Source organism: Corapipo altera, unplaced genomic scaffold (genome assembly GCF_003945725.1).
Source record: "Corapipo altera isolate COAL_440 unplaced genomic scaffold, ASM394572v1 47, whole genome shotgun sequence".
NCBI classification, from domain to species: Eukaryota; Metazoa; Chordata; class Aves; order Passeriformes; family Pipridae; genus Corapipo; species Corapipo altera.
This window is the reverse complement of record NW_020884897.1, coordinates 1682599-1700089: the sequence shown is the minus strand read 5'-3', so window position 1 is coordinate 1700089 and position 17491 is coordinate 1682599. Positions and strand designations below refer to the sequence as shown.

General features: G+C 36.2%; 1 protein-coding gene across 12 annotated transcripts in view; it reads left to right on the top strand.

Annotated features, from left to right (window-relative positions):
* The window catches only part of ARHGAP12 (Rho GTPase activating protein 12), a 75121-nt gene that overhangs the window by 23205 nt on the left and 34425 nt on the right, over nucleotides 1-17491 (top strand). For 6 of the 12 annotated variants that reach the window (XM_027648486.1, XM_027648484.1, XM_027648481.1 and 3 more), the window contains exons 3-5: nucleotides 9295-9558; nucleotides 14852-14992; nucleotides 16570-16650. In XM_027648486.1, coding sequence (XP_027504287.1) covers nucleotides 9295-9558; nucleotides 14852-14992; nucleotides 16570-16650 — 486 coding nt within the window. The remainder of the gene's footprint in view (nucleotides 1-9294; nucleotides 9559-14851; nucleotides 14993-16569; nucleotides 16651-17491) is intronic. The other 6 variants (XM_027648489.1, XM_027648485.1, XM_027648488.1 and 3 more) reach the window with 2 other exon arrangements.

The window sequence follows — 17491 nt, the reverse complement described above, 5'->3', positions numbered from 1 at the left end:
ACTGACCTTACAGCGGCCTACAAATACCTAAGGAGTCTAAATATGGGGTTTTTTGGTTGTTTGTGGGGGTTTTGTTTGTTTTGTTTTTAAAGTCTCATTGGGGTTAATATATTGCCATTTCCCTTTCTTCTGTTAGTTTGCTGTAGGGTCACATTGGCATCACAGGGGCAGAGGGGAAGAGAGATGGGGCGGCTCCTTTTAATGGCCAGTGGCCAGTAGACCAGCTTAGCTAGACATTAAAAACGTGTCAATAATCTTTTATTTTCTGAAATAGATAAAATTTGTGGTTTTTCTTGTTTACTAAACCTTGAGTTGTTGGCTGAGTCCATTGAACTATGTGCTTTATTAATCTGGTGACATGAACTGAATTAGCAAAAGCACTTGCTGAACTTCTGGTCTGGTATAAGCAGAAGTGTCAATGTGGCTTCTACCTTTCTGCACAAAAGAAATTCTTTGCTTGTGTGCATGGTTAGTTAGGGTAACCAACTCATTTAAAATGGCAAGTTACTTTTCTCTTGACTTCCCTTTCTACTAAGATGAGCAAACCAGTTTTTCTAAAAGGAAAAGGAGAAAAAAAGTTGTTTATTTTGTTTTTTTAATAGTAGGTATTCTGATGTGTTAAAAAGGATAGCTGTGATAAATTTGCCTGAAATTAAAAACACGGACTTTGTTTGTACAGACTTAAGAACATCCTGAGATTCTTATTTCCTTAACTCAAGTTTGTTTTATATTAGAGTATGAATACATTACTTGATGAACAGGTTTTATCATATTTTTTTTAGACTTTGGGTGTGTAATTTGATTTTTGGTTTGTAAAGGTGTAGAGTTAACATGACAGTATATAAAACGTAGTTCTTCAAATCATATATTTTGAAGTTGTATAGCTAGTCAGGATCCCTAGAACACACTCTTCAGGTGTTTTTCTCTGTTTCTAAATTGGACAGTGTTGAAACTTGTTTCTCAGATTTTTAATATAATATTTATGGAAGTTAACGTGAATAGCTACAGCTACACTGGCTATTTTCTGGAGTTTATTCCTGAGGGGGACGTTCTAATCAAGGAAATTACCCAATGGAGATTTGGGGTGCATGAGTAGTGTAGTACCTTGTGAATGGTAGTTGCAAGTAATAACTCAGGGAATGCTCAGAGAGGCAGATGTAGAGGGGACAGCAAGGTAGAAAGTGGCTGGGTGTTCAGGAAAGGATGGAGTCTACCAGTTACATGACAGAATATATTACTTTTAATATATTAGTAAGGCAAACCAACAGATACCATTCCAGTATCTGGTTTGATACTGTACCACAGTTGCTTCCTGTGCCAGTTAACTGTTCTTCACTGGGATTTGCCACCTTAATTCCATTATGTATTTCCAGTATCCCAGTAAGTTTGCTCATACTTTAGCATTGCTTGCACTCTTTGAATACCGGTGGTGTTCTGCAGCTGTGCATGTTATTAAAAACTTCTAAGCACTGCAGTTCATAAGCTCAAGGAGATATTTTGAAATTATTCTAACACCTAACAAAAGAATACTAGCATAACAAATGCTTGTAGAATTTGCTGCCACAAGCATTTAGTGAAGCAGAGTTTTACACAAGTGAAATTTGCTTTTACAGCAGAGTAAAAGGACAGCAGCTGTAAATTGTGTGGGAGTTCTGCATTTTCTTGTCAAGTGTTTGGAATTAAATACCCTTTCTAACAGAACACAGATTTGATGACTGCTCTATTTTAGGACAGTCTATTGAAAATTGTTATTTTCTCTATTTTTGAAAAAAACTTTCAACTATATATTGTGAAAGTGAGCCATTAATATACACATATATAGTTTTAAAATTCTTTATGGCTCTGACTTTTTCCTTCTCTTTCAAATAGTAGAATATTACAATTTTTCTTCTACTGAACAACCTGCATGGTAGTAGTTAGACTTCATTCTGTTTCTCAAGTGGTTCTCAAGCTGTCTTTTTAGGGTTTTGAGCTTGCTCAGTAGTACAACTTAAGTAACTTTTGAGTAACCTGGGAATTTTATCAGAGGTGATGTTTACTTTCCCATCTGTACTTTTCGTGGGCTCCTGGCTTTACACTGCTTTGTGTAAGCACTGGGCCATCAAAAGTACACTTAAAGGCTATGAGATCCGTACTTTTGAAAATTTAAAGTGTAGAAAAAATTGCTATTCAGTTTGAAGTGACTATAATGGAAACTTTTCCACAACCTTTAAGCTATTATGAGTTCAAATAACAGCATTCTACACTCCCTTCTCGCAGTAATATTTTGTAGGAGCTAACATTTTAGATATGCTGTGGTCCTACATGGAGGCAACATAGAAGTATTCCATGAAGATGTTAGTAATCTGTCTTTAAAAATACTTTGACATCTCTGAGGCAAATGAGATGTACGTTAAAGCAGTTAAAACAGTAAATGGCTTGATAAGCGAGGACTCCCCACTGCTTCTGAAACTTTAAGAGATTATTCTACTGTAACAGTTCTAGAACAACTGAAGAGCATGCTGTGCTCTTGTGATACTTCTTTTCAGACAGGAAGTATCTACTGGCATATTACAGGACAACTTCTCAATGGAGAAAGAAAGCAAGCTAGGCTTTTCTTATGTTTTCTTAGTGTGCTGTCTTAGTTTTTATAGCAAATTATCCCTGAGAGACATCAGAAATTATTCCCAACAGCTTTATTCTTCACAAATCTGCACTCAAACATGTACTACAGGTTTCACAGAGCTGAAGAGTCCTCAGCAGTTGAACTAAAACGCAGAATAAACTTGTTTCTACTGGTGTTGTTGAAACATCCTTATTAGAGAACCAACTTGAAATGAACTTCCATGAAAGTGGAGGAAAAATAAATGTGTAAATCTCCTTCTGCATGGCACATCCAGATTCAAGATGTTGACTACTTTCAATGTAGTACCTGAAATCTAATTCAGAAATTTAGTGTGTTGAAAGTATCAGTGTTTTATCCGGTGAAGTGGACAGGGTGAAAAAGGAGGGAAGGAAGTTTGCTGTCTGACTTTTCAACATTGTTAAATTTGGCCACTCTTTCCAAATCGGGGTAAGCTTGCTGTGTAAGCATGTATGACGTAAAGTGTTTCATATGGTATTGAAATTTTCTACTATAGGAAAAGCAGCTTTGTCTATATCCTTGGACAAAAGCTTTTTCATGGAAGGGAGAAGCTAGATTGTGCAAGTGGCAAAGTACAAGTACGGTAAACACTGTCATCTTTGTGCATGTTTTACAAAGGATCCCATTGTAAGGTCTTATTTCCGTTTTTTAAAATATTTGACATCACTGTTGCAATCCTTCAGTATACTTTCTTTTATTGTTATAAATTTCCTAAGTTCCTATGTAATAGTTTGCTCATGCAGTGAACAACTGCAGAAATGTGAATGGGAAATCTGCACAGCATGCAGGAAAAAAGGGTTTCCATCAACTTTGTTTGATCGGTCACTTACAATGAATGACCTGGGAGTGGTCCCTGGTACTCTGAGGCTCAGCCAAGTGCTTCCTCTCGTGGCAGGCTGTGTGGTACCAGAGAGCCCTCCTGCTGCTGCAGCCAGTTTCCATTTCTGTTCCCAAGTGCTTGTAAATGTGCCAGAAGCAGCCACCTCTTGGCTTTTTGTACTGCAGGATTTTGTAGTACAATTAAATAAATTATTGTATTGACTAGTATGAAAATAAGTAACTTCCTTTGGACTACTGAGGGAAGGGAATATATTTAGTTTGAGAGGCTTTTTGCTTTACATTTAGATATTGATAAAACCTTACAGTAGCACTAGAAAAAAATTTATATTTTTGTCAACCTTTTTTTTTTTTTGTGTGTATCTTATGAGAGAGCTAAAACAGAAGGGAACTCAAATGGCTGAAATAACACAAGCACATTCTGGCAGACTCTCATGCCCTATGTACTAAGACTTTTTGTTTCATAATCTGGTTTCATAAACCAAAATATTAGTAGAGGTATATATAAAAATTAATTGTATGCAGCTATTTCCAGTAATAGAAGGGAGTAATATCTCAGTCTATAATTCAGTGCAAGCAAAATGCAAAATTTACTGAAAGATAAAATTAGCAAAGGTGAATCAGATGCTTAATTGTTTCCAGGCTGATGGAAATTTACTGGCTAACCATTAAAAAAAATTACTTGGAGTCTATCTGCTTAGTTTTTAAATGGGACACTTAGAAAATTTAACTGTTGAATGGCCGTTATTAGGCAGGTATATTTGAATTACTTGTATGGGATGATTTTAGTTCTGTATTGTTTTATAATGTCATATTTTTACTTACCACTTTATAATGGCAAATCAACTAAGCACCAGAAGAATTTCAATGCTGTTAAATAACATTTGCATTGCTAGAGCTTATTTGACATTTATAATCAACTATTAACGGGCTTATATTTACTGTCATTGTTTTATGTGTTCCTTAGACTTACAGAGTGAATTATCCAGCTAAAATTGGAGTAGGTTAGTGCATAAAAAATTGTTTGGGTTCCCATTTCAATTTGACTTGTTAAATTAGCTTGCTGTTGTCACCTCTGAGATAGTAGAGGACTTGCTGAAAAATCTTCCTCATGGATTTTTGGGTATTACAATAAATGTTAAATATGCCTGTATCTGTTAGAAAGAAAATAGAGTCCAGAACATGTTTGTAAAAACATAAACCAAGGGCAGAAAGAGGAAAGAGAAGATGAGCTAATTATTCCAGCTGAAGATGTCACTTTGTGAAAATGAAACTGTAGAGTTTTTGAGATTTCCTTTGTATCACTTCTGTTGAATAAAGCTGGTATTGAAGTCCCAGGGCTTCATAAAAGGACAGCGGCAATTCCTTGGCAAGAAGCTCAGTTGTTGAGGGAACTCGGATGCTTCATTCCCTGGCTCGGGATGCTGAGGGATGTGCCTGTTCTCCTTTCTTCAGCTTGCTGCTGCGAAGAGACAGTATTCCCTTACTCTCCTTCAGTATAATGCTCTTCTTTCGAATGAGTATGGACAATCTGTTACTTGTAACTTCATAAAGAGTATTGAGATTTGCCTTTCAATAAACCAAAAGCATTTTCAGGTGCTGGTTAGGGAAGACATCTGTACTTCTCTTTTTCTCCCAGAACTGAAGACTTACCCTGCTTAAGGACACTGAACTTTTTTTTTTTAATTTAATTTTGAATGCTTAAATAAATACTGCCATCTGAAAATACCATATACCTTATACCATTTGTATAAGGTAACATTAAAATTTAAGGTAACCTCTGTGAAGCTGACACGCATTTTGGTAATGAAAAGTACCTTTTGAAGAAGTATAGTAAATTTGCTTTTCATTGCACTGAGTTCGGGTTTTCAGAGGCCTGATAGCATATCTGTGGCCTTTGTTGAAAATGTTGACTGTTCATTCATGAATGATTAACAGGTTGTTTTATTTAAAGGCACGTATCTACTTCCTACTGCGCCAGTAGAAAATCTGTGTTCTGAAAATGCTCTGTGTGCAGTCTCTGTTTGAAGAATGCTCTGTGCTGATCCCAGAAACTTTGTCCTGCTTGCATGAAACTCTTTTACTTATCAATTTGCAAGGATTTAGTGCTAGCAGGCTTTTCTGAGAGACTTTTCTGAGTTAAATGTGGCAGATTTCTATAGTATAATAATACAGGGCATTACTGAGCTCTGGGAGAGGTCCTTATGTTCTTGAAGTTGCCAGATTGCTTAATGGGGTGTACAATTTTCATTCATGTTGTAGTGTCATAGAAGTATTTCTGTTTTCTAATTTTTCTTTATCGCTTTTCTAGCAAGAGTGCTTCACTGTTCTTAGCAGGAGAAAGCAACATGAAAAAGTCTGAAATCCATACCAAATAGCAAATGAATGTTGAAATGTTTGGAGTACAAGTCATTTTGTGTGTGCGTGCATGGGCACGTTGAAGGACGTGTTCTTGTGATTCTGATAGTGAGAAGACAAAGAGTCTCTTATGGCAGATTTAATTCCATGTTTATGAGCATTCAGAGTTTGTTAGTGCAAAAAAGAACCTTGGGGGGGTGAAGTTCTAGCTGGAAGTCTTGCTTAGTGTTTAGTGTATATTTAAGTTTCCCTTAACTGCATATGTCTGGTTTTGGGAAAACAGCCATGGAAGTGGTCAGAAAGTATTTTGATCTAGGTAATGCTTTGTCTATTTGGATTTATATATTGGCAGTGAGTAATGCTTTATGTAAATGAAAGGAATACAGTTAAATTAATCCACTTTTTGGCTTGAAACTATTAAATATTTTTGCAGAAAGAACACAGTCTTGAACTCAAAAAATGGTCATCTGAAAGGAAAGGGGGAGGTGATGCAGGGCCCTGGAGCTCTACAGGGACATCTACTGGGACCTGGCCCTCCAGGACTCCCTTCCCAGCTTGGGGAGGTGGGGGTGAGGGGAGATTGACCTTCCTGCCAACACTGGCGTAGAAAGTACACTAAAGTTAATTTCAGAAAACTTTGAACTTTCTAAAAGCTATTTTTCTTATCAATAAATAAAAAATTCTTGACAAAATTGGCCTTGATAAGGTTGGGTGCTGTTGAACTGAGCGTAATTGTAGACACAACAACAAATCTCATCACATGGCTTGACGTATGAGGAAGTATTGTTGTGTGCTACGTGGTTATTTAAAATAGTTCCTGATAAAGTTGTATCTCTCAGAAATGTACTTATGAGCTAAGCTGTGTGTTGTTTTCAGATTGGTGATTTTGCCTTTTTTTTTTTTAAGTTCTTTACTGAAAGCAGTAACTTCCAAGGGACTTTGAAAAATCTTGCAATTCTCCCTTAAAAGTCTGTCAGAAGAGAGAACAATAGGTAATGAAAGTAGCTGGAGGATTGGCTGGCAGGACAGCTAGTTGTCTTGTTGCTTAGGACAAAAATTCTGGCTTTTCCTTGAAAATCAGAAGTTGGTATATTGAGTTTGGAAGCACTAAGCGTTCGGAAGAAAATCCCTCATTACACTTTCATATCACATTGCTGTTTTAAACATCACTAATATGCTGCTGGAGCCGTGTGGCAGTACACTGGCTGCGAGCTCCCAGTATTGACTTAGCACATCCATGTCCTGCAGTTTCATCTGGAGCTGTGCTGGTTGTATTCCTATGTGCTACTTGAGAAAACGTTCCTAAAACTATACCAAGCATTCTGTGTCACAGCCTATATAGAAAACACTTTTATTAATACACAGAACTGTTCTTTTAATGATGGCACCTAATTAAAACAAAAAAAGCAGCTGGCAAATGCGGTCCAGACAGAAAGCCTTCTTATTGTCTTGTGTGGAAGAGGAATTTCAGGAGGAGGTGAGAGTTGTGCAAGCCACCAGCCTCCCACTGCAGCAGCCAGGGTGCTTGGAGGTGCCACTTCCTTGAAACAGGGGAAGCAGGGGAAGGTTTGTGTGCTCTGTGGTGCAGGTGTGTGGTGTCATTTCAATGACAAGCCCTGTGGTTGTGTGACAGGATGATTTACATGGGAAATGCAGCTCTGCAGGCTATTGGGAAACCAAAGCAGGAACTGCAGTCTTGCATGAGGAGACATCTGGGTTTCTGCCCCAGCATCCTGGGAAATCAAGAATCATCCCTGAAGGATGATGCTTTGTTCGTAGTAGCGCTCTTTATGCTGTCAATGCTCTCAAGATCAACTCTACCAAAGGCAGCCATTCTGACCTCCTCACATTAAAAAAAAAAAAAAAAAGACAGGCATGTGTGACCTGGATAGTAGAAAAATAGTCTTTTACTGTTCATCAAGTTTTTTTTAACAGATTTTTCCTTTGAATTAGGTAGAGGAGGTTACTAATTAGTTTTGGGTCTCTGATTTTGCCAGTGCTGCATTTTTTTTTTTTTTTTTAGCACTTGTGATTTGCCTTAAATGTACTGTGCTTGCTATATCTAGTAAGCTGTGTTTTCTCTTTTAAAGGCATGCAAAACAAGTCCATGCCCGTTATAATCTCATTAAGTTCCTCTCTAGCTGTTTCCCCCTTTGGTTGTGGATATTGCCCATATTTGGTTCTAGCTGTGGTGCAATCAGTTTATATCTGATTGTGTGGTATGATAAGCTGTCTTGCCTGAGCAAACCCTGATAATTTATGATTAGATGTGGCCTAGATTAGCATCTTATGATTTTAATGTTTAAAAGTACATTATAAAAGATCTTTTATAATGCAGTAGCAACAAGAGGCACAAGGACTTGCCTACAGCAAAGCTTCTCAATTCAAACCAAGGGGATGGTATGAATTATATAGTTTCTTCCTTTAGAGTGCCTAAATAATGTACCCCAAAATATGGAGACGCTTTTGCATTACCAGGAAACTCTTCAATTTGCTTTAATAATTATCTACTTTCACGATTTTATAATCACAGCTCTTGTGAAAACACATGCTCTTGCATTCTGAGTTGCATGTTTGTATTATACTTTAAAAATTGAACATCTGAAACTTTATTTCTCTCCTAAGCACCTTAGTGACTTATTATTAAAAGTACTCATGGTTTCAGAAAGTGCTGTGGACTTCTAACCATGATTTCTGCTAGTTGTTATGTTATAAAATGATTTATTAATGAGAAATTGTCAATGTAGGTATTTGTTGTTCTGCTTTTGTGCATGTATATCAAGTGGGTAAGAATATCCACTTAATTTCTACAAGAAGAGAGCGGTAATCAAAACATTTGGTAGTGTTGCCTAAAATATTTTTACATAAGCATCTGTTTGGAAAGGCATACAGGTAAACTGTCCAGGTGTTTTTCAGAGTTTCTTAGTCACAACATTGCACTCATCTTTCCAGCTGAGCTTCCTGTTTAGATCGTGCTGAGAAAATAAAAGTGCTGCTTTACATTCACAGTCATTGTATTAGCAGTGAGGAGGAAAGGTTGAGGAACAATCTTTGCCTAACAAGTGGCATCTCAGAAATGCTACATTTTTGGTTTTTTTTGAACAAGATCACGTTACTAACAGTTTCTAAGCAATACTTGAACTGTAAAGCTGAAGTTTTCCAGCAAGGCAAGCATACAATTTTTTGATGATGACTCCAGTGTATTTCAAATCCACTTTAAGACATAATTATCAGCTGTCATCTGGAAAAATGCTGAGAAATTGGTTCAACATTAAGAAAAGAGAGCTTGTGATATCTACCTTAGAATTAACAATCTAATGTTCTCCCACCCCAGCATCTTGTGGCTGTTCTTTGTGCTTTCATACTTAACAACGAAAAGAGGAGTTTGTTGGTTTGTTTTGCTGCTGTATTCTGATTTGTAAGGGAGCATTCAAAAATTCATTTGCTCTTTAACAGTACATTTCTTCTCTCAATAGCCAACTACTCCACCAAGCCAAGGGAGGCCTGATTCACCAGTTTATGCTAATTTACAAGAACTGAAAATATCTCAATCTGCACTTCCACCACTACCTACAAGTGCTCCAGTCCAAATAAATGGGGAATGGGAAACCCATAAAGATACAACAGGACGCTGTTATTACTACAACAGAGGATCACAGGAGCGAACCTGGAAACCTCCGCGGTGGGCCCGAGATGCAAGCATTAATAAAGGGGATTCCCAGAGCCATGCAGATCATGAGGTAGTTCCTTCTGAGATCACAAGCATTGAGATTGTAATGCATATGAATGCTCTTTTGTTGTGGAATTTGGTATCTCTGAGTTTCAAGCTGTCAAGGAGTGTCTTAGTTTCTCTTTTTTTGTTATGTGTCTTGGTATGAAGTAGTCAACAGTTTCACTTCTCAGTTACTTTTGTGTACAAGAATGTGTACATGAACTGTGTACAAGAGTACTAAGTTGTAAAAATGCCTGTAAAAACAGCTCCTCAGCAGGTATTGCAGCTTTTGACTAGATTATCTTCAGACCATAAACATCTCTTTTAGATATATCAATGGATTTCTTTTCATTATATAAACATTTTGCTTTGGGAAAGCTTTGCTGACAACCTTGCTTAAGAGAGTTGAAGCTTACTGTGAAGTTATTTGTGTTAAAAGATAATTTGGGATAATATTTGAGGTGTCAATTTATTCTGTACAACCAGTTGGTAGGGAAAGCCAGACAGTGATGTCTGTTTATCTGAACTGCAGTGGTTCAGATTAAGCAAAAGAATAGTTGTGAGATGTATATTTCTATTTAAATATGCTTAAAATAGTGATCTTCTGTTCAAACAGTACTTAGGTTAACCAGTTTCCTGATTGAAAGAAAAAACAAATACTTATCAAGAAATCTTCTACACACTTCACTTTTATATACCCTTTTCAAATATATATAGTTTAGGTGGATTTTTTTGTGGGCCAATGTATTTATATAAACTATATATAGCATATATATCTATCTCCCAACTGTGGACTGCTCAAAAGTTTTTGATTGCTGGAAGCCTGACGTAGAAGTCTACCCCTGGAACAGTAGTAACAGAAACAGGAGAGAAAGAGAAAAAGGAAACCTTTCATTGCCTTTGGTGATGGTCTTCCTAGTAGCCACTACATCCTCAAACATTTAAATAGCCAAATTCTCTTGCCACAGGCTAATGGCAGCAATAGGTAAACAGGTGAAATGTTGGTGCCTTTGACTTCTCTGGTGATGGTCTATTAATTTATCCCTGACTGTCCTTTTGCTGGATAAGATTCTGATTTTAATCTGGATAAGGTGATTACTTTTTTGAGTAGTAATTCTCCTTGTAGTAAGTGTAACTGGTTTTCTTGTTGCCATCATTCTTCCTTCTTTTCATGGAAGGTCTTGTAAGAATTCTTTCTCCCTTCCCATCTGCAAGTGATCCTTTTGATTCTTCCTCATACCTCTGTACCATGACTTCATCACATGGTTGCATCTTCAGAATGCTTGATTTTGTTAATTTTTTTTTTATTGCCCATAACATCTTTCAGCTCAATTCTTCTGTTTATTTATGATGCTTGAGGTATCACAGATTGGCCTTCAGACCGTTATATCTATCAAGTTTTCAGTCTTTATGAAACCAGTGGATGACAATACATGTTTTGATTTTTAACTAGACACTATTTGTATTTCCAGTAGCATAAGCTCCTTAAGTAATTTGTGTCTTGAATGGATTATCAAAGTTTGAGTCTAGGGAGATACACGTTGCAAAGTCATCTCAATCCACTTACCAGCAGTCATGTGTTGATTTTGAAGCTGTTTTGGTGGTTTTTTTTTTTTTTTTTTTTTTTAGACCTCCCTTCCCCCTGCTTGCCTTTTCTGTTCTGCCTTTGAGATTGTACAACACTGTTTGTGTTTTTGTGTTCCGTTTTGTTTTTGACCAAAACTTAAGATTTGGTCAAAAGTACTTAAAAAAATAGAGTAAAGGTTGAGATCCAAGCCTAAGCTACAGTAAAATATAGGGCATCCCAAATTTTGTCTGAATGTGAAGAATTAGAGTAAATATGTCGTAATAATTAGTAAAACTAGATTTAATTTATTATAATAAAGTTAAGTTGTTTTTTACACTAGTCTGAGTTATGCTCATTTAGTGATAAAGGAGCACATGCAGGAAGGTAAAATCCTAGTTGTATCTTTATTGATTTGTCCTCAGAGGAGCTTATATCGTATTAGGTAGCAAAATGTCAAAGTGATGTAAAAATGAGAACTTTGAATGATCACGTATTCTAATATATGTGTAATATGTTAGAACATGAAATAGTTTATAGTCAGTCTTAGAACTTTATGGTTAGGAAATTGAATTTTATTGGCTAATTAAGAAGGGGCAGAATTGCACCTAATTTGTCAAAGAAGTTGGTAACAGCCATGGCACAAACAGTTGTAGCTTATGACAGTTCTATGGTTGTTATATTGTTATATGGATGGGGTGTGGAAAAGCAGTGAAGTCCTATTGACAGGACCTCTAGAAAAGTGTATAGATTTTGGAATTGCAGATAAAATGTATTAGAGGTAGTGACTTCCTAAGGTATTTGAGGAAGGAGTGCTTAACAGTAACTAGGAGAAATTTGTCAAATGAAGTGATGTAATTAAGTTGGACTGTAAAAGGAATGAGAATGTCACCGTATCAGAGAAAGGCAACCCTCTAATACCCAGCTAGGAGGCCATAACATGAAGCAGATATCAATAAATTACCCAACAAGCTGTAGAAAAGCAAAGGAATTTCATTTAAATTCAAAACTACATTTAAAACATATGACCAAGGTACAATTTCATTCCCTGTTTTTTGTTCCAAGACAAACAAATGGTAATATAGGGATGCTAGCTTCTTTAGTTAGTGTTCTTTATTATTTTCATTTTTAGAAGTAGTAGTGACTTTAAAAACTAGACTAGTTAAGTTACAGAAAAGAGACAGTAATTGTTCCTATTAAATGCATGGTGATGAACTGGTCTCTGCCCCCAAGAATTTTCAAGGTAAATGGAAAAAAGCAAAGAAGTGATAATGTAGGGGACCTTTTCAGTAATTCCCTTTAGTGTCACAGCAACTTTCTCACAAGGTGAAAGGTTGGGCAATTGTCTGCTTAAGATGACTTTATTTAAGTGTGGTATAGCATAATTGGGGATGGGACTCTGGGGAAAAAAGCATGGATCATACTTAAAAAGCATATAGGCAGTTAATACAGAAAAAGTGTTGAAAGTGAAATTGAAAGCTGTTGAATGTGGTTTGGCCAGCATTCTCTAACCCCTGTTGATGCAGCTCTAGCAGTTGTTTCTGCTAGCTGAGCGACAAGGAATGCCTTGGCGTGGCAAGCTTTGTAACAACTCAGGAATTCTGTTGAACTTTAGATCTGCAAAGGTACAGGACATGAGTTAAACCTTGAAGCATCTAAATGTCATTATGTGGATACCTTACAGATAGACACATTAACAGTCGTTCTTACTGAACAGCAGTTATTTTTCTAGGAGAATTTTCATTTTTAGGTCTTCTGTTTAGTTTTACACGTGTAGGGTGTTTCTTCAGTATCAGGAGTTATTCGGAAGAGGCAAATACAAATGCAATATATCATTACAATACCAGCTGATAGTAATAATAAAAATGTCCAAAGTCTACTACTTTGACCATATGTCAATGCAATAAATATTTAACCATTAAAACAAGGTAAACAAAATACATGTATACAATATCATTCATTCACCTTTGAGCCTGCGCAGTGGATTTTTTAGGTAAGACAGAACATGTGCGGAACTGGACCCACCCTTTAATCCTAAGGTTCGTCTGCCTGGGCCAAGCAAGCTTGGACAGTGGCAGTGAGGTCCTCAGGACGTAGGTTTAATTAGTGACCTTCTCTTAGATGGATGGCCTTACAGGGCTAAGTGAGCTCCATCTGCCTGGATTTGGAATTAGAGTTGTCCTTCTCCTAGGATGACTGCCAGAAGGCTAGCAAGCTCATCCTGCCCATGTATACAATATAGTTATCTTATAAAACAGTAGTTCAAGTGGGGCCAATATCAGCAACTCCTCAGTCTTAATTCTGCAAGTATAAAAATGGGACTGAAGACTCCCCATAGTGGTTAGAAATTGGCACATGAGAATTTCACATTATCCCACGTGCAAGAGAGGTAGTATTGGTTAATCCATAGTTTACATGCTCACATTCTGTAAACTGTGGAGCACACTTAAATTTTTTCATGTTCCTTTATTAATGATCTGAAAATGTCCTGTGGGTTTTACTGTGCTTGTTTAGCTGGCTCGTGTCAGTGGAGGGACTTTGTCACACAAGTGGTAAGGTACTCAGAAAAGTAACACCAAAAACCTGTGTAGAAATCATTTGGAAATGTCACTAAACAGTGTGGTCTCTAAACCCACTGATTTTTAAAAACTGTTTCTGATAACTGAACATTTTTTGTAAGATTTAAGTTTTTAGGAGAGGTTTTTTCCTATTTAAAATTGAAATTCTGTTGTTCTCCTGCAGTCCTCTCCTTACAGTTTTTCTCAAAACTCTTATGCTAGTGTTACTGAACAGTAGTCAGTATTTTACTGCTGTAGTTTCTGAGTAGCAGGATGTTCCCTCTGAAGTGTTAATGCCTCCTGCTAGCTGAGGATCCAAGACACTGTGAAAGGAAATCTACATTGAATTCCTCAGGAGACCATGGCATAGAGATATTATGGGAGATGAAAACAAGGAGATTTTTTTTGATGCACGGAATGGATGCTTAGACTAAGACTACAGTACATTAGCAAGGAGACAAACAAGGTTTACAGGGAGCAGAAATTGTTTGACATGTGTGCAAAATCTTTTTTCTGTATTGCACACGTCAAACTTGTTCCACACATTATAATTCACTTCTATCTTCAGAAAATAATTTTGCATCTCAACTAGCTATGCCTGGTAGAAAGCCTTGCTTTTGCATTGCTCTTTGTCACGTGTGTCAGAGTTGGAAGAAGGACAGTGGAAATTCCTAGTATTTTAGGATGAATGGCTCAAGTGCTCTGAAGTGCGTGGGCATAAAAAGGTGCAACTGGAGTTTCAAGTTGTCCTTAATGATAATTGTGTTTCCAAATGTACTTGAGAAACAAGAAAGGATTTAGGTATGAAAGTTGTGATATTGCCAGAAAACCAAGTTAGCAGGTATCCCAGGTTTTTTGAAGCAGTGCAGATTACTAAAGCTAACTCTCTTCATCATTCAGTAATGTTAATTTGTAGGAATAAAATTTAGATAAGCAAAAAACCCTGGAGTTTAGAATTGAGTAGATGAAACTTGGTATAGTGGAAATAAAAAAAAAGATGTATCAGTATAAACCAGTTGTTTTGAATATACTTTGAATTGTCTGTACTGTGAAAATGCATCTTATTCTCTGATGTAAGATATATAATGAACTCCCTGAATTCATTACTATTCTCTTTCTAGTCAAATAATCTTTGATCTTTCAGATTTTAAAGCACTTTCATTCTCAAAACTGCCTTATATGTTTCTGACTACTTATAGCATCTTTCATCAGAAGAAAACGACCACAGTTCTTGTTACAGCCAGTCAGATAGTCAGTATGGTTCTCCTCCAAAGGGTTGGTCAGAAGAGTTGGATGAACATGGTCAAACCCTATATACCAATGACTATACTAATGAAAAGGTACTTTTTCTTTCTTCTCATCACGTGTTCTAAATCTTTTCCACTAATTCACTTCTAGAAATGAAATCTGCATTTCCAAAAGTGAAAAGCATTCCTCAGGAGTATCTCCTTTTGTTTTCTTAAATATGCATGAAACTTTAGCAACTGAACTGACTTTTTTTTTGTATGTATGTTCTTTGCTATCTAAAAAGTTTTCTTATTTCTGGTTGCGTATTAGATATTATTAAATGAACATATTATGTATAGTTGTTGTAATTTCCACCCTTCCCCATCCTCCTGGTTGTACTTCAGGAACGAACTTCTTACTGTCCTTTCAGAGCTGCTCTTGTCTACATAGACCTTCCAGTCAGGATGGTTTTGAACTGAATGTAATATAATATTATACAACTTTATCAGTTTCATGATTTCCTTTATCAGATGTTTTCGATACTGCTTTCAGATTTAGACAAACTTTGTAATTAAACTACAACCATATCAGCAGATTTGTGCTCTATTCTTATTGTCTAACTGCTACAGACAACTTACTGTTATTCTGGGCATGTCATAAGAAGTTCTCCCACATAGGATAAAGGACAGTAGTTGCTTATATTTGCAAAGCAGTCCATTTTTCTAATTGTTGACTAAAGTTGCATTTTGGTTTTTTAAACTTCAACAGTGTTCACTGAAACAATCCTTTTTTAATCGTATTATAGCACCACCTCTTCTCTAGTTGAAGTATGCAATTTTTATTTGCAAGAAGTTTTTAAATAATTGAGTTTTATCACAGTTTTGGAATTTTATCCTATTTCATCTGTTTCTGATAAACATCTGTAGAGAGCATACCTCTGTTTTAGCAGATGTGCTGACTTTTTTTAATATGCACTGGAATTGATAAAAACAGTGTTTCTTATCACATTTTATTGTAAGATGATTTTGTGAAACTTGCTTGAGCCAAGAGCCTTGCTGTGAGTGTTTCTGTGCGTATTTTTCTGCAGTATTCTTGTAGATTTTTGCTCATCACAATTCTTTTCTCTCTGCATGACCAGTCGCAGTTGTTATGGGTTTACCTCTTTGATTGTAGGAGTTGCTTATAGAGGTTACAGAAATTATATTATCTTCATGTTTTATCAAGGAACTGCATCTCATTAATGTTTTTTAAAAGTTGTTCAACAGAAGTTGTTCAACAAATGTATGTATCTTTTAAATTATCAGCAGTTGCTGACTGAGCTTCTTGTAATTTTATCTATAAGATCCTGACACAGATGTGATGAAAAGATTGTGCCTCCTTAAATTGAGAATGTAATGGTGATGAGAATGAGATATGCCATCTTAAAAGAATATCTATTTATCATAATCTCTTGTGTGATATTGCAGGACTGTTTTCTGAGGAGTTACAAAAAGAAAAGATGTTAATGAACCCAATTCAGGATGTTGTTCTCATTGCAATCTAACCTTGGTTAATTAATGTAGGTTGTGCATTAGACACTGCTGAAGTGGATGGCACTTTATTAAAAATTAACTTTAAATCTCAGGTCTCAGAGATTTTGTTTCGACTGTCACTCTGATTACATTTTGTATCATCACATTTCTTTCTGCAGTGGATAAAACATGCAGATGAACAAGGTAGACCATACTACTACAGTGCTGATGGTTCCCGATCAGAATGGGAGCTACCTAAGGTGAGTGACCTAAAAAAGAAACTTTAACAACTTGGGGCTTTCCCCTCCTCCTGAATACATGTTCTATGGGGCCTTTAATGGGACTTATTCACCATAAGAGGACTTAAATATTGCACTTTATTTACTGCATTTTTGTGTAATTTTTGATTGTGAAGAGGAAAAAAATATACTCGAGGACATGAAAAATGGATTATTCAGATGTCAAAGGAGATCTTGTATCTCTGCTGAACTGAGCTTTTCATGCAAGGCTGCAGAATAATATCTGTGATTTTGCTGTGATAAGGAAACCTTTATAGGAAAAAAGAAATTTTTTTTTGCTGAAAAATGTCCCTGAGAAACTGGTCTATTTTTAGTAGCCTCCTAAATGCTTATAAGACAAATGTTGAAAAACAATAGTTTTAGCAGAGTTTTGTGGTATCTTTGAGGATGACACTGTTTCACAAGGTTGTGTTCTGGTATTTATTAATTTTGTAATGAAAATAGAAATTTGTAGGGAAGTGACAGATCTAGGGACACTTGGTAGTCTGAAAATGTACCTAATGCTATTTAATTCTCATTTTCACTTTGAAAAACTATAGGGCATTTGTCATAATGATATTGTTGTATACATCTTTTCTCCTATTAGGATACTTGTTCAATCCTACATAGTAAGGTGTGACCAGTAAAAAACTTGTGTTTTACATGGACTTGTGTGCATAAGTGTATGAAAGAGCATGTTTCTCCATTATTGTTTCATCAGTACAAAAATCAGTGTCCCAAGTCACTTTCACTTTTAAAGGAGCAACCTTAATAGATAGTGCTTTCATAATATTTGTGAGAAAATATTTGCATTGAAGTTTGA